Consider the following 18308-nt stretch of genomic DNA (forward strand, 5'->3'; position numbering starts at 1 on the left):
GACTGTTGGCTAGATTGTTGGTCTAAGCCTGGGGAGTTGGACTCTTGGTTAGAATGTTGGACTAACCTTGGGGAGACCCTAGTCCAAATCCTCACTCTGCCATGAAACTTGCTGTGACATCAACCAACCTCTTTCTTTCAACACGACCTGCTTCACAGGGTTGCCATGAAGCAAAAGATGGAGGAAAGGAGAATAACTTCTGCCACTGAGAGGTCACTGGAGGAAAGATGGGATAACATAGCATTGTCAACCAGTGGCTGTCACCCAGTGGGTGACTGGGTTGAGGTGAGGACATGGAGGGCATCATCAGAGCGATGGCATGAAAACACTTCTGGGCAAACTCATATCACAGAGAAGATACCCTGTATTCTCTCTATATGGCAGCTCTTAGTCCTTGTTAGAAATAAAGGTTAGACACACCTTTGCAGGAGTTGCCATGCACTTCATTTCCCTTCTGACGAGCTCTTTGGCTTTTCAGACCCCTCCAGTCTAAAGCTCTATAGGTTTATAAACTGTGGTCTAGATGGCTCTTCTCTAGCCCAACCACAGGTTCCTCCTCTTTGACGTTTCTCTCCTTCCCCTATTGCAAGCTGGTTGCCTCATATCTCTTTGCCAGCTTGGCTGTGGCGTACGCGTGTGTGTCTCTTGGCCACCACCAAGCAATATTAGCTGGAATCCTGACCTGGCAAGCAAAGGACTCTCCGAGGAAGCAAGCCCAGAGATGAGGAATGTAGAGATCAAAATCCAGATTCGCTTTTGCCGCTGCTGAGGCATGAACAAAGCAGGAGGGAAGGGAACGGAGTGGGAGTGTGAACAGCAGAGTACATTTCATCTAAAGAAAATTCTCAGGGTTTTGTCTGTTTGCTCAGAGCCATCCAGAAATATCCATCTACACTGATGCTTTGTTCTAGGATCCCCACGTAGCAATACAAATCGTAGATGTTTCCCTGACAGGCTACTTTTCTATATGTAAAGATCCCTGCCTTGAGGAGGCATTCTAACACCCTCACTTTGCATTCTGAAGCTACACCCTTTGGGAGCATGTTAAGCTTGCCATTTGACACAGGAAACAGATATTTACAGACAAAACACCATCAGTCTGTATGCTTATGGATCACGTTCCCAAATGCTGTGGAATTTCATAATTCAGATTCATTGAGCTCACCTGAAATTGCTCCTATTGAAACTGAATAGAGCCCACAAAATTGAAATACAGAGACAAACAGAGGGATAGAGAGACAGAGAGAGCGAATGCGCACTGGGTATTCTTTGCATGCTGATAGCATCACTCTCCAAATTTCTTTCCATTCTCAACTGGCAGCATTAAATAAACAGAACATCCTGATCTGACAGTGAAAAATCATTCCTGATTTTCTTTTGGGGGCTACCTGTTAAGTTCAACTGAAATGACTTGAGTAGGCTTTTTGGTGTGTATTATCAGCACCTTACAAGCAACCATATCATAGGCTGGTAATGTAAGGAATAAGACCAGCATGGCATATTTTTTTCCTTGTGGGTCTCTAGGCAAAGATCAACCAGGGCTTACAGCCTGGGAACTCAACTGCCACACTTCAAGAAATCCCATAAAACCCAGCTGTACCTGGAGTTAGGTGGTGGCTGCTTGTTTGAAAACCTTACTAAGGACACCTGCCTTATACTGAGTCACTACCATTGGTCTATCAAGGTCGGTCTTGTCTACACTGACTGGCAGCAGCTCTTCAGGGTTTCAGGCAGAGGTCTTTCATATCACCTCCTAACTGGTCCTTTTCAAATGGAGATGCCCAGGGCTGAACGTTAGATCTTATTAATGCAAAGCAGATGCTCTACCACTGAGTCTCAGCCCCACCCCCACCTAGAAGGCAAAAAACATTTAGGGAGAATTTGTACATGCTATCCTATATTTTCCAGTCGAGGCAGGAACATCCAGGAGGCAAATTACAATAGTAATAATTTAACAGATACTATTTAGATACTGCCCTGACCTGGATGGCCCAGGCTAGCCTGATCCCGTCAGATCTCAGAAGCTAAGCAGGATCAGCCCTGGTTAGTATTTGGATGGGAGACCACCAAGGAATGCCAGGGTTGCTGTGCAGAGGAAGGCACTGGCAAACCACCTCTGTTAGTCTCTTGCCATGAAAACCCCAAAAAGGGGTCGCCATAAGTCGGCTGCGACTTGAAGCACTTTACACACACGCACACATATAGGTACTATATAGTAAAAAGCAAATGGATGTTACATCCAATGGTGTGTGGATTCAGTGCAAGAGTTGATTTTTTTGAGCAGTGATATGCAGCTTTAAAAAGAGCAAAGGTTTGGCATTGAAGCTGGAGCCCAGCTGGGTTGGAGTAAATTCAGAAGGTTGCCACAAGAAGGTTTTCCAAAAAGATCTTTTTGATGCTTTTGTCAGGGAAAACCATAGCCAAAACCAATTAGCAGTTCAGTCTTAAACGGTTAGCTCTTTCTAAACCCATCAAAGTCAGTGGACTTAGAAGGATGCAGCTTTGTTTAGGGTTACACTCTGACTCTATTAACTAATCTACACAGAGGGGAGCCAACATGCAAATACAGGTAGATTATTCCTTATCCGGACTGATCCGAAAACCGGACCCTTCAAGCCGGCACGTAGGCAAGATCCATGCTGCCTGCTTTCAATGTTTTCTCTCACCTAAAAAAATAAAATACAGTGTACACTGCATTGTAGGTGGAGACTGAAAGCCTGCCGTTGTTTGTTTGTTTGTTGCTGCTCTTGTTTAACAGCTGATACAGGTATTCTGGTGAGATGCACCGTGGTGTAGTGGTTAAGAGTGATGTTTTGGAGCAGTGGAGTCTGATCTGGAGAACTGGGTTTGATTCCCCTCTCCTCCACAAGAGTGGCGGAGGCTAATCTGGTGAACTGGATTTGTTTCCCCACTCCTACACATGAAGCCAGCTGGGTGACCTTGGGCAAGTTACAGCTCTGTTACAGCCCTTTTGGCCCCACCTACCTCACAGGTCTGTTGTGGGGAGGGGAAGGGAAGGTGATTGTAAGCCGGTTGGAGTCTCCCTTAAGTGGTAGAGAAAGTCGGCATATAAAAACCAACCCTTCTTCTTCGTAGCTACACCTTCGCTTTCTGATGGTTCAATATACACAAAATTATTTAAAATATTGTTTAGAATTACATTCAGGCTATGGGTATAAAGTATATATAAAACATAAGTGAATTTGGGTCCCATCCTCAAGATATCTCATGATGTTTATGCAAAAATTCCAAAATATTCCAAGATATGGAAAGAGCAGAAATTTGGGCCACTTCTGGTCCTAAGCAGTCCGGATAAGGGATATTCATCCTGTAAACCAGTAAATTAAATTGCTTAATATGAAATGCCTAATCTGAAACAGTAAGAGAACTGAGAGTTGCTATGATTGTCTCAAGATTGCTGCTTCGCGTGAGTGCTAAAAGAGTGAACGGAAACCCATGAAGTGTTAGACGGCAGAAAACGAGAGCCTGCAAAAGAACACATCACTATGATATCCCTTCCTCCAACAGTGTGCTCAATCCTGATCCCATAATCTCTGAAAGGATATAATAGGAAGAGAAAGGGCTGGAGAAAAGATCAGCAAAAATATTTGGAAGCTGGCACAGACTTCCATATTAGGAGAACAAGAAGATATTGAGATTGCTTGGCTCAGAGAGGAGATGAATGGGATTTAGGAGTTACGAATACTCCTTGTCGCTTCCACATGCAACGCAAGAACAAAGGGTTATAAACAAACCTAGAAATGAATCTAAAAATAAAACATAGCACCTCCCTATGCACATTCCATGTGTTTTTGGGTTACACTTAGGGATACCTCAAGCAGATTCCAGTGATGGAATCATTAGGGAGGCCCAATACCAAACTTACTTGCGTATCATGTTCAAAAGGTCACCTGACAGGAGACAGACTAAAACCGAGCAGAATTGTTGTTGTGTAAGACATCAATGCTCTAGGCCAAAGCTTCTTGAACTGTGGGTCGAGACCCCATATGAGGTCGCGTATCTGAATGTGGGGGGTCACGAAAAATTTGGCAACAGTAAAAGGTAAAATTATATGTGTGCCAAATAATTGTTTTAAAATAAATTTCTTTGTGATTTATTATCAGTAAACGTTTGATTTGTATACTTATTTTATATACCCGGGGTCGCGTAAAAGTTTCTCACACAAAAAGGGGTTGCGAGTGGAAAAAGTTTAAGAAGCCCTGTTCTAGGCAACATAGAAGAAAGCATCAGAAAGCCCTGGCAAGTAACCACCTTTGCTGGATGACCACTTTGACATGGGGGCAATAGAGCAGGGTCCAATGACGCACCTACTATCAGTGGATCAGTGGCTGGCCAAGGGGCTGGATTTGGCTCAGGAGACATGGGTTGTTGACCTCTATGTGGTGTAGTGGTTAAGAGCGGTGGTTTGGAGTGGTGGACTCTGATCTGGAGAACCGGGTTTGATTCCCTACTCCTCCTACACATGAGCGGTGGAGGCTAATGTGGTGAACCGGATTTGTTTCCCCACTCCTCCACATGAAGCCAGCTGGGTGACCTTGGGTGAGTCACAGCTCTGTTAGAGCTCTCTCAGCTCCACCTACCTCACAGGGTGTCTATTGTGGGGAGGGGAAAGTGATTGTAAGGTCTGAGTCTCCCTTAAGTGGTAGAGAAAGTCAGCATATAAAAACCAACTCTTCTTCTACTACTACTGTTAATCAGTAGTTGAATAAACATTTCTATTATCCTTACCAATAAAGGCAAAAAAGATAACTAATAAACAATTAAATCTTGAAATTCAGGGGAAAGCATTATGAACACATGAAGCTGTCTTCTGCTGAATCAGACCATTGGCTTATTGAGGTCAGTATTGTCTACTCAGACCGGCAGCAGCTCTCCAGGTGAACGTCTTGCACATCACCTCCTCTATTGCCTGGAGATCAGTTGTAATCCCAGGAGATTTCCAGCCACCACCTGGAGGTTGGCAACACTGCAACCCCATGACTGTTAATTAAAATTTTCAATTTGCAACATTACACAAGAAAATATTTTGAAAGTATTTTCTACACCGACACAGTCAATAATTCCCACGTTCTCAATTACCCTAAGGTCCGTATGTGTCTTTGAGGAGCTAACCCCAACGCAACTTTTGTTTTCATATAATTTGCTTTCCAATGTTTGAATAAATGGAAGATGAAGTACCCGAGGATCTTTTTGTTTATGCTGCATTGTACATTTGAGCTCAAATATTCAGTTTTCAAAGAGTTTTTCAGAGTTTCAAAGAGTTGGCAAGAAATCAGAGAATGAAAAGACGGAACGCTATGAGAATGTGCAGGCCGGAGAAGCCGGTGTTGGAAAATTACTAAGAATTAGCACTGACATAGAGTTTTCAGTGTTTAAAGGGCTTCATGCACAAATATCTTCTTGGAAGCCTTACAACAGCTCTTTAACACAGGCTGGTATTATTAATACTGTCCTATTACAGTTGCAAGACTAATTAGGTTGCTGCCCTAAGAACACTTTCCTGGGAACAAATGCTATTGAATAAAATGGGACTCACTTCAGAGTTTACCAGTTTAGGAATACTCCTCAACAGTGAATTCCTAAGTGGAACTGCACCCTTCTAAGTTTGCTGAAGTCAGTGGGTTTAGACAGGTGTAACTCTGCTTAGCATCACACTGTTTCCTCTCGTAGACACTATGCTCCACAGTTATATTCATCAGAGAAAGGCAAAGTACTGCGGTCTCCCCACCTGCTAAATAACCATTCCAACATTTCAGGCACATAAGCTTCCCATTGGCAATCACCACTATTAACATTTAATTGATAAACCTTACAGTACTGAACTGCTCAGCACTTTGCGGCGTAATTCTGCAAAGGAAATAGGTAAGGTACCCAAAAAATTATTCTTGCCACTCTCATTTGCAATAATAACAATAATAACAACAACAATAATAATACACTTAAAATCACGTACCGATTCCATTCATGACAGGCGTCTCGTTATTGACATCCAGAACGCTAGGCAGGTCATGTTCTCCTTCATGTTCATTTAAATCCATGTTTGGCTTTTGGGAGCCATTCCCAAAATGTCTAGAATCCTTCTCATAACTGGCATCTCCATTCTGTAGGCCGTTGTGGGTTTTTTTCAAGGGCATAATCTGTAAACCACTTGGAGTAGTCCGGTAAGACACGGTTTTAGTGGCTCTGTCCCCTGAAGATGCTGGCTTGGCTGTATAACTCTTTTTTGGCTTTTGAAAAGCTGAGGCCATGCGCTTCTTTTTATGGGGCAAACCTTTACTCTTCCCAGTGTCAGTTGGTCTGTGTGAAATTTTGTCCAGGGACGAGCCTCGGCTCTCTCGTAAAAATTTTGGTGTGACCGCTTGCTTCCCATGCTTCGCTCTCTTGTCTCTCGTGAGGTGCAGGCCATTAAATTCGTCAATAAATTCCTCACAGTGCAACAAGTGATGCTCTGGTTCCCAAGTGTCCTCATTGCTTCCATAACCCTTCCATCGTATCAGATACTCCCATTTTCCTTTTTTGTTTTTCCTTTTGTCTACAATCCTTTCAACCTAAGAGCCAGTGGGGAAAGAAAAAACAAAAAAACACCACAATAAGTTGCCAAAAGTGAAAATAATTCAGCAATGGAAAGACACAGAGGCTGGGTTGAGACATAATGTGAACCCATGGTTTACCTTAATGACAGTCAGGTTGTGAAACTAGGGTTTGCCTCGACAAATTCTGATTTCAGCACTTTCCCTTTCTCCCATGTCCCCTGTAAAGCCTCAATTGGTTTGGCAGTGAGAATGGAGTTGGGGAACAAGCAAGAATGTCAACCTCCAGGTATTAGCCGGAGATCTCCTGATATTACAACTGCTCTCCAGTCGATAGAGATCAGTTCACCTGGAGAAAATGGCTGCTTTGGCAATTGGACTCTATGGCATTGAAATCCCTTCTTTCCCCAAACCCTGTCGACCTCAGGCTCCACCCCAAAAATCTCCAGGTATTTCCTAACCGTAAGGTAGGTCCATCTGAAGCCTGGCAGTGGCCCTCTCCTGAACTGTGTTGCCTGGCCACCACAACACGTGTCGCCACTGTTCCAGACATGCAGCAAGCCCTAGACGCAAAGGGAAGGACGCATGCATCATCCCACGAGACAGGCACCAAGGATCCGTGGGCAGGACAACCCTTCCGAAGTGAAGAGGGAATCCATTTTCCTGCAATCCTGTCCCAGTATCCAGCAGATGCCATTTCGCAAGGAACAACTAGACACGTAGCCAGCCCCGCATCCATCTGCATGACTAACGATCCATCGGAAGCCCTGAGGTATCAGCACCAAAGAGACCGCACCTCAGGCAATTAGGAAATGATTCACCCCGGACGCAGCTGTTCGCACCTTTGTGTCAACTCAATAAACCCAACGATTGTCTCCCGGACCTCCTGGAATTGCGCAAGGTCCATCGGTTCTAGTTAGCCCGTCTAAATCACCCATCGCCCCACCCCAGTAGCCGATCGTTAACGCTATTGTCTACCTTTGTTTGCCATAGGAACCACGAGGGGGTAAGCCCATCATCCCCCATCCCAAAAAGAGTATAACTGGGGTAGTCTTCAGCCATAATCTATCCTTCTTTGACCCCTTTCATACTTGCCGTCACTCTGTTGGTGTGGGTTTTGTGCAGCCCAGCCAATATACCCTCCCGACTTGCTGGTCAAGCCCCGGGAATCCCTGTCTCCCTCCTTTCTATTAGTCGCATGGAACCCATGACATCTCCGCTACTAGACCAGGTGTAGTATTACCCCTCTTCACGGGAAAAACTGCCACATTGGCGAACGTCTCTGTATTCCTACCTTTATTTCCTAGCTTCTGATTGTGTGTTGTGTACGTGTTATTGGATTGCTTGTGCACATATTTTCGAGTAAACTTCTTAAAAGAAACCATTGCCTCCGCCTCTTGTTTGAATTTTGGAAGAGGTTATGCCCCTTGCCGGTTATTGATTTGCTAATTTCCCCATATAAATATTCATAACCGAGCATTTTGGCTAACACATCAACAGATAATAATGATGATGGCTACATGAAATCTCCATGTTCAAAGAGTATTTTTCTGAAGATCCATTGCTTGGAGGGGTATTACGGAAGAAGTTTTTGGCCTCATCTTGGAAACACTCTCTCTCATAAGAAGATCAAGATCGCAAACGTGAAAAACAAAAGTTTACATACATAGTACTTCATTTTTAATGCAGCATGAATGCATCTGAGTCCTTTGAGGAGCCTAGCAGCCTTTGAGCGGTGACAGAGGAGCTACAAGCAGTTCTACCATCAAACTTCTCCATTCCTTTCACTGTGGATCGGCCACCACAGGTTTACTCCATCTGCTAACACCATTTCCTCCTGGTTCAGCCATTTAAGTACAACTAGAATTGAAGCTTGGTTCAGTTTGGTAGTCTGATACCATCACATTTATTTTGTGGGTTTAATTTTAAAACAACGGAGACAAACAACATGTTGTGAGCGTTACAAAAATAAAAACAGATTCAATGATGATCATTTTCCAGAAATTTGTGAGAAAAACTGGTTTTTATATGCTGACTTTCTCTACCTTTTAAGGAGAATCAAATTGGCTTAATATCTCCTTCCCTTACCCTCCCCACAACAGACACCTTGTGAGGTAGGTGGAGCTGAGAGAGTTTGGAGATAACTGTGACTAGCCCAAGGTCACCCAGTAGGCTACATGTGGAGGAGTGGGGAAACCAACCCAGTTTACCAGATTAGAGTCCGTCACTCATGTGGTGGAGTGTGGAATCAAACCGGTTCTTCAGATTAGAGTTTACAGCTCTTAACCACTACACCACACAGGTAGTGGGATCAAAGATGCTTTCCCATCTCTTATGCAACCACCCCTTCACTATTCTAACCAGTTTTGGTTAGTTAGAATAAATCACACTGTGGTGATTTTCCCCATTATAAACTGTGGTATAAATTCCTTCCAAGACAGGGCTTTAAGATTTTGGAATTCCATTTATGTTCACTGAGAGATTCCTCCTTTCCAATGGCCAATCACATATCTCTTTTATAAAATATGTGTTCAAGGAGTCACAATTCCTTTTCAAAGATTATGCTTCCAAGACTTCAGAGAATAAGCTTCACTGGTTCCTGTTAATACAGACTTTATCACACAGCTACTTAAGTAAAGAAAGCTGACAAAACTAGCACTGAACCATTTTGGAAGAATTAATATTCTGGAAATTTCACGTATTTACTCTTTGCTCACCTTGTGGGAATAAGGAGACTTCATTTATTAATGAGGTTTAAATTTGCAAATCTCGTTTCGGAGTCCTTGTTGAAAGAAAGCTACTAAGGCATGAAAGGTTAAGATTTTTATTTAACAGAGGATTATGCATACATCTTTATAGATTCTTTTGCTGTTGCCAGAAGGCTACGTTTGATCATGAGATCATCAGTAAACAATTCTCAGCTGGTGTGGCTATGCCACATTTGCATCTCTTGAGTCACTGAAAAGAATCCAAATATATTTGCTATTTGGCTCACACCAAAGCTGAGCAAAGAGAAAAAGAAAGACAGGAGGGCAACCCTGCTAGCTGTTGTTTTTCTTTCCCAGGGTGACAAATGGAACAAGTAGTTGCCACATAAGATTGCCAGGTCTCCCCTGGCCCTCAGCAGAAGATGGGGTTGCCAGATGCAGGTTGAGAAAGAAGAAGAAAAAGAAGAAGAGTTGGTATGCCAACTTTCTCTACCACTTAAGGGAGACTCAGACCAGCTTACAATCACCTTCCTTTCCCCTCCCCACAACAGACACCCTGTGAGGTAGGTGGGGTTGAGAGAGCTCTTACAGAGCTTTAACTTGACCAACCAGCTGTCTTTGTGTGGAGGAGTGGGGAAACAAATCCAGTTCACCAGATTAACATCTGCCACTCATGTGGAGGAGTGGGGAATCAAACCTGGGCCATGTCTGCACTGCGCGTTTGCGGCTCTGAATTCTGTGGGCTTTCCTTGCATGTTCCCACTTCAACTTACCCGAAGGATTCCAAGGACGTCTCCAGAGCGCAATTTCGCCACGTTGAGCGCATCCGCTTATACGGCGAATTTAAAAAATAACACGTCCTCCACACCCGATGCCTGAAAGTGGGAACATGCAATGTGTGTTCGATCCACTTCCTGCTGCCAGCCAACCCCCGCACTCCCCCCCGCCTCCCTTACTAACGCTGGACCAATCGCCGTCCTTGCTTGGAGCGCCGACTGGGCATGCATGGGAGCGTGCCAGTCTGGGCTTTTCAAATGCAGAGGAGAAAGGCAGCGCGGTGGGAACAGAAATTTAAAGTCGTATTGGATTCTTTTGTACTGGACGCATGTAAATAGCGAGGTAAGTTTCTAGTGCGTTCACGGGCCTGGTTCTCCAGATTAGAGTCCACTGTTCCAAACCACCGCTCTTAATCACTACACCACGCTTTGCTGTCCTGGAGATTTGGGGATGGAGCCTGGGGAGGACAGGGACATCCGTGGAGTACAGCGCCATATAGTCCACCCTCCTAAGCATCAATTTTCTCCAGGGGAACTGAGCTGTAATTCCTCAGATCCCACCTGGAGGCTGGCATCCCTATTTCCACATGTGGAATAGACAATGACTACTTCAACATGAAAGTTTTTCACAGTGCCCCAACTGCACTGATTGCTTTTTTTAACATCCACCGAAAGTCATGCTCCAATCACAACTGTCTTTCCCCCGGACACAGTGCGCTTTCCTCCCAAAACTGCTTAGTTCTGATCTTTGTGGGAAGAGTGAGCTCCAAGTGTATTATCTCGTCATCTGGATGGGAAAGTGCACATTTTCAAAGGTCCTGCCTACATTGGTACTTCTACTGCCATCAGTCCCTTGTGGCTGCCATTTTCCTATCTGTACATCTGGAGAGCTTCACTTTTAAAATGGGTAATTGCTGTAGTGCTATAACAATAGCGCTATAGCTACTATTATAGTTATTATAGAGCTAAAGCAATAGAGCTATAGCTATTATTATAGTACTGTAATGATTAAAAAAACAAAAATCCTCCCATGGCAGCAGGGAAATACCTGCATTTTTTTTCCTAGCCCCCAAATATTATGTATTCTTGATTATGATCAGTGTCACAGGCCCTATTTTGTGGCTAGGAATGGCCTATCCCTTTAACTTATAAGGAGTTTTCCTGGTGGGCCACTGCTGTAACTTGGCCATTGCCATTAGCTCCAAGCCGAGGAGTCTTTGGAATGTCCTCTCCCCTTTCCCTTCATCTGGTGCCATCTCTGGACATCTTTTGGCACCATTTTTTGGCCGTTCCTTGCCACAAAACAGGGCCTGTGACACCGATCATAACCAAAAATACATAATATTTGGGACCACCTTATTACCTGCATTTGGCACCAAACACAGGAAGGATAATGCTGCTGCAGTTGTCTTGTTTGTGGGCTTCCTAGAGGCATCTGGTTGGCCACTGTGTGAACAGACTGCTGGTCTTGATGGACCTTGGTCTGATCCAACATGGCCTTTCTTTTGTTCTTATGAAGATCACTTTTTGTTGTTGCAATCAGTTATGTACGAACCTTTGCCTCTGCTTCATTTGCTGCTTTATGGCTAACTTGGTTATATTTCATGTCCTGTTTTATGGTTTTATTGAGACTGGTTTTATGGTTAACTTGCTTCGATCTGCATTATTGGTTTACTAGTTCTTTTTTGTTTGGTTTTCGTTTTACATGTCTTGGATTCTACGGTAAAATTCAGCTAACAGAAGAGGGAGTGTGGTTTTTGCTGAATTCGTCTCTCATGGCAGATTTCCCCAGTTAGTAGAGAGGTGATTTATAAATATTTTAAATGAATGAATACATTTCATGGTGAGGACATTTTTTTTTTTAAAAAAACTGCTCTCTCACGACACTGTGGAGTCATATCCCATGAGCCCTGGTAGCGTTCCTACAGAAGCTGTTTCCAGAAATTTTGCCCTTACCTAAGATGGCACTTGTCCCATACAATCAGAACCTCTAGATCAGATAGAAGTTTTATTACAGTCAATGACCAGCACAAGAGTGATTGAACCTGGGACCTTCTGCATGCCAAGCAGATGTTCTACAACTGAGCCATGGATATTATGATGATAAGGTGGGTAAAAATATTTTAAATAAATACAATCCTATTCACACACCAAGGAGAACCAGCTGAGTCTCTCCCTAGTATATCCTGCTGAAGACTTCTTTTTTAAAAACAAACAAAACAGAGTATCTACTAAATTAAAAAAAAACCAACTGTATTACAAAACTAGATATATTATTCATATATTACAAAGCCTATGCCAACTATAACAAACTCAAAATGAAGTTGTAACCACAACGTATTATCAAGGCAATATATGCAGTTTGCTGAAATAACAGTAGGAAAAATTGATTCGTTGATCCCACCTGAGGGACACTGGGTTCATTCATTCTGAATTAATGTCTCTGGCACATCCATGAATCTCTCCCCTTTCGGTGTTGTAGCCCAGGTGGTACAAACACTCTCACGCACAGCGCTGCACTCTTGCGTACCCTGCCACTGGAAATGACTCAAAGGAGGTAAATGTCTTAAAAGGAGCCCAAATTTGTTAATTTCTTATGCTTTCTAATTCAAGATTTATCAGACCTGCCAGAAAATGGCACAATGGCGATTTATTTCAAAAGCATTGCAGGGCCTAAGTCCACCCGTCACGTATCATTTGAGAACTGCATGCAACAGAAGTACAGAAATGTCAGCTACCGTGCTAAACATGTTGTCTATGACACTCTGCTAAAGTGTTTTCGAAAGAGCCACTGGCTGCTTGGAACCGCTAAAGTATTAGCTTTTTGAGGTCGAATCATTAGGCCAGCAGACCTCTTTCTCATGCCCCAGGATGTGGAAGTCTCTGGCAGGGTATATCCGACATGCAGCTCTGAATCCTCATTCCTCTGCTGTTCCAACACAGGCACAACACAACACATTGACCTTCAGGTCAAAGCCTCAGCTAGTCGCTTTCATTCTCTCTTTCAGGAAGATAGTCTCAAGGCTTCAAGAAAAGCTGGTAGCAGACTCTACATTGGATGACCTAGTTCCAACTCCACCCAACTCCACTCCAACATCTCCAGGAATTTTGCAACCCAGAGTTGGCGACCCTAATGGGAGACCACCAAGAAAGTTCAGGGTCACTACGCAGAGGCAGGCAATGGCAAACCACCTTTGAACGCCTCTTGCCTTGAAAAAGCCGTCACTGTAAGTCAGTGTAAGTCAGCTGTAAGTCAGTGTAAGTCACAGCTGGGGTCACTGTAAGTCAGCTGTGACCTGGCAGCACTTTCCACCACCACCGCATTTTTTTAAACCAAGAAAGTGGGTTACCAAGGTGTGCCCAGAAAACTAACCAGCTCTTTCCCATTAGAACAAGCTAATGACTGAAGCAGCAGTTCATGGAATTTGGTGGGTGGGTTGAGGCCTTCTTTGGAGGCTCTGCTCTGTCTATACTACTATAAACCAAAAACTTACCCTCTATACCTAAAGATACAATGCACAAAGTCAGTATAGGTCAACACACAAATGATGCTATATATAGATATCATTACACCATTTATCTCACACAGTCTAAATACAGACATACATAATTGGTGAAGATCCAAAGAAAGTGACAAATAAATATACAAAAAGTTTAAGGAAGTACTTCTTCCTTAAAGCATACTATTTACAATTGAAAGTCCACTTCATAACAGCTTCACAGCAGTTCACAAGCTCCTGTTGATCCTTAGGTATGTTTGTATTTAGACTATGTGAGATAAATGGTTTAATGATATCTGTATATAGCATCACTTGTGTGTTGACCTGTACTGACTATCTATACTGCTATCAGAAGTAGCCTTGCTCAAACACCCACAGGTTCTGCTTGCTAGTTGTCAGCAGGGAGCTGGTTTTTCATTGAGCAGTCTGGCTGTTCATAAGGCACTTGAGCCTGTTCACTGGGTCACTTCCCATTTATTTAGATGATACAGTGAAATCAGGAGCATTCCACGCATGCACATTGTCACACCCCCTAGTCCCACCCCTGACAAGTTGGCGCTGCATGCTGTTCGGCAGTCAGTCTTTTAAATAAGGAGCAAAGGAACTATGCAGACAGCCAGAGATTGTAAATAAACACTGTGTTTTTAAAGAAGTTTACCATGTGGTGTTCATTTAAATGTGTGTTAATGACATTAGTTAGCAGATTAGCAGATGCACGTTTTTGCATAGCTTTATGGGAGTTGTAGCCCCACCCCCTTGCATTATTTAATTAACTGACTTGATAATGGCTTCCGGGGGACAGCCTGATTTCATCTTTTGCATAGATGTAAAAGCAGCTGCGAGGCAGAAGGAAATGAAATCCTACCACTGCAGGTACTGCACAGCTGAAAAGCTGTCTGGCGCCTGGTCGAGTCAGACGGCAGCAAGATAAAGAAATCATTCTGAGGCTCATTTCATGAGTGACTGCAGCTGCGGAAAACAGTATGTTCACCTGCTGAACATATTTGCCTGGGAAGTCTGTGGTACCTCTAGTCAGAAGTGAGGAGGGTAGGGACAAGCCTTCTTGGTTACAGTGGGCCAGCTGTGAAACACCTTTTCCAGGCCTATTTTTACATTTTTGACACTAGGTAAAAAAATTTTTTTGCCCTGACCTGGATGGCCAGACTAGTCTGGTCTTGTCAGCTCTCAGAAGCAAAGCGAAGTTGGCCTGGTTAGTACTTGGATGGGAGACCATTAATGAAGTCCAGGGTTGCCTCTGAAGCTACCTCTGTTGCCTCTGGCCTTGAAAACTCTACAGGGATTGCCGTAAATTTGGTGTAACTTGATGGCACTTTCCACCACCACAGAAAATACTAGGGATGTGCATTCAGATTCAGAAATATTCGGAATTCACTGGATAATGCTATATTCGGATAGTTCTGAATGTATCTGAATCCAAATTTGATAGGTTCTTCTAGGTTATCCGGGCTGTGTGACCGTGGTCTTTGTATTTTCTTTCCTGACGTTTCGCCAGCAGCTGTGGCAGGCATCTTCAGAGGAGTAACCCTGAAGGACAGTGTCTCTCAGTGTCAAGTGTGTAGGAAGAGTAATATATAGTCAGAAAGGGGTTGGGTTTGAGCTGAATCATTGTCCTGCAAAAAGTATCAGAGGCAATGTGAAAACCTCCAGACTAACAAAGACTACAGTCCACAATAGCCATGCAGATTAGCTTTGGATTTCGCATATTAACAGATCACTTCAGGATACAATGGTTCCATATTAACATACCACACCCTCATTAGCACATTATCTTGATACTTACAGGACAATGATCAGCACATTACCTCTGATACTTTTTGCGGGACAATGAATCAGCTCAAACACAACCCTTTCCTGACTATATATTACTCTTCCTACACACTTGACACTGAGAGACACTGTCCTTCAGTGTTACTCCTCTGAAGATGCCTGCCACAGCTGCTGGCGAAACGTCAGGAAAGAAAATTCCAAGACCACGGTCACACAGCCCGGATAACCTACAAGAACCAATGAACTCTGACCATGAAAGCCTTTGACAATATTCCAAATTTGATAGTTCCGAAAATCAGTAAGAATTGCTAATATGAAATACCTGATTCCCAGGCCTTTAGTTTATTTGTAATTTTTGTTGTTGTTGAGTATATTTTCCTCTACTGATTTGTATGGTACCTTCTCTTGCTGTGATTAGATGCCTTTTTAAAAGATATTTTAAGATCTCGAGCTGTCCTGCTTACAGTTTAATCTGTCGCTGTTTTAAACTGTAAGATTCTTGCCAGTTTTTAAGCCTTTAGGGGATGTGCATTTTGTTTTCTAAAGATGTGTTTTTGGCCTGTTTTAACCATGGATTGTAGCTTACCTTTTTTGTAAGCTGTCCTGAGAGCCAACTTTGGATGAGAGTTGTAAGATAAATAAAGGCTTCCAGCACTGGTGAAAAGATGACATTTTGATGAGTTGGTGTCACGTGCATGGATATCATTTGTTTTTATTAAACTTTATTAATTGTATTTTAAAAATGTAAGGGTGTGTCACTGGCCACGAAGATCAAGTTAATTCATGCCATCATATTCCCTATGTATGGTTATGAAAGCAGGACATTGAAGAGAGCTGATAGGAAGAAAGTAGATTCCTTTGAAATGTGGTGTTGGAGGAAAGTGTTAGGGATACAGTGGTCTGCCAAAAAAATAATAATAATAATCAGAGAGGTATAGATCAAATCAAGACTGAACTGACCCTAGAAGCTCAAATGACTAAACTGAGGCTATCGTATTTTGGTCACGTCATGAGACGACAAGAGTCATTGGAAAAGACAGTCATGCTAGGAAAAGTTGAGGACAGCAGGAAAAGAGGAAGACCCAACAAGAGATGGATTGACTCAATAAAGGAAGCCACGGCCCTCAATTTGCAAGATCTGAGCAAGGATGTCAAAGATAGGACATTTTGGAGGACACTGATTCATAGGGTCGCCATGAGTTGGAAATGAATTGATGTCTCTCTCTCTCTCACTCATTCACACATACACACACAGCAAAAGCCCACAGGTAACAGCTTCCAAGGGCACTTTCAGTATATAACAATTTTGTGGCAGAGTATCTACTTTTCATGCAGAAGCTCTGGCATCTCCAGTTAAAAGATCACAGGTAGCACTTACTGACAAAATGTCTTTCCCCAGAGAGCTGCTACTAATCACAGTAGACAATACTGGCCTGACTCAGTAAAAGAATAATCAAATTTTAAGCCATCAAATGATTAGGGGTTGAGGGATCACTGTATTCAAGGGGCGGGGGGCTTACTCGCAGGACTGCAGCCTATTACAACTGCATGTGTGAACCATCCCTTGTTCTGCAACTTATTTCCTATTTTATGTTCCTCTCAGGAATCCTTTTACTAATTGCATAGCGGCAGTGACTGATAGTAAATTTGTCTCTGTCAGCTTTATCAAACTATGCCACAGAAGACTGAAGTATTGAACAAAGTTCACTTAACATTGTGCAACTCTCACTGAACCAGATCACAAAATAGCTGCTGCCCTGGATTTCAGTTCTCCGTGGTGTTCCACAAAAATACTTCTCTCCATGCACCACCCTGTGAAACATTTTGGTTCCTACTGACAGTAATTGTGTATGGATATTCTCCTTTTATTCAAGCAGCAGAGATATCATCTCCTTGTTTGCCATTCCTTTGAAAGCCCATCTAAAGTGTAGATTGTGAATGCCATAGCACTGAACTATCTGTCCTTTAAAATACGTACATTTCATTCCTCCTGAAATAAGCAAGATGAGCCATTTTAGCCCTCAGTCAGGAGTCAGGCTGTTTCACCTGGGACCAGAAAGAAGAAGAACCAAAAGCAAGAGAAGCAGTGCAGCCATCTCCACATTAGGGAGTTCTACGTTGGCTGCTTCACTTCCCGAAGAAATGTACCACCTCCCCTTTTCTGGTACCACATTGTGGTGTTGGATAAGGAGGAGGAAGAGATAGAATAGGTGAGGACCTGAGAGAGAACAGCAGCATGAATAGCTCAGGCTAGCTTGGAAGCTAAACAGGGCCGGTCCTGCCAAGTACTTGGATGGGAAACCACCAAGGAAGACCAGGGTTGCTATCCAGACAAAGGCAATGACAAACCCCCTCTGTTGGTCTCTTGCTTTGAATATCTCACATGGGGTGGCCATAAGATGGTTGCAACTTGACAGCACTTTATTATTGTTACTTGAGAGAGCATGGTGTAGTGGTTAAGAGCAGTAGTTAGAAGTGGTGGACTCTAATCTGGTGAACTGGGTTGGTTTCCCCACTCTTACACATGAAGCCAGCTGGGTGACCTTGAGCTAGTCACAGCTCTCTTAGAGCTCTCTCAGCCCCACCTACCTCACAGGTTGTCTGTTGTGGGGAGGGGAAGGGAAGGTGATTGTAAACCAGTTTGATTCTTCCTTAAGTGGTAGAGGAAGTCAGCATATAAAAACCAACTCTTCTTCTTTATTTTATTATTGATCCCAGGAGATTAAAGGGATTGGAGATGGAGAGCTGGCCTCTCTGAGTCATGACTGACTTTAAATTTGGAACTTTCCAGAACAATTCGTGCGGAAGGCCATGGATGCTTCCTCAGCACAAGCCACACAGCATCGGTATTCTGCTTCCATTGGCTTTTGAGGCATCATTTAAGGCAAGCAGAACCCCAGTCCTCTGCAACATTGCAAGGTCACTTTTTGGCTAATAGCAGCAAATGTGAGGCAGAGAAGCGACAGAAGAGACATTTCCAAGAAA

The 18308-nt window shown here is 43.3% G+C and overlaps 1 protein-coding gene across 1 annotated transcript in view; it reads right to left on the reverse strand.

Annotated features, from left to right (window-relative positions):
- CDYL2 (chromodomain Y like 2) overlaps positions 1-18308 on the reverse strand; it is a 65671-nt gene that overhangs the window by 27284 nt on the left and 20079 nt on the right. Inside the window, exon 2 of the mRNA XM_056862811.1 lies at positions 5975-6569. Within this exon, the coding sequence (XP_056718789.1) occupies positions 5975-6569 (595 nt within the window). The remainder of the gene's footprint in view (positions 1-5974; positions 6570-18308) is intronic.

Source organism: Euleptes europaea, chromosome 17, assembly GCF_029931775.1.
Source record: "Euleptes europaea isolate rEulEur1 chromosome 17, rEulEur1.hap1, whole genome shotgun sequence".
In the NCBI taxonomy this organism is placed as follows: Eukaryota; Metazoa; Chordata; class Lepidosauria; order Squamata; family Sphaerodactylidae; genus Euleptes; species Euleptes europaea.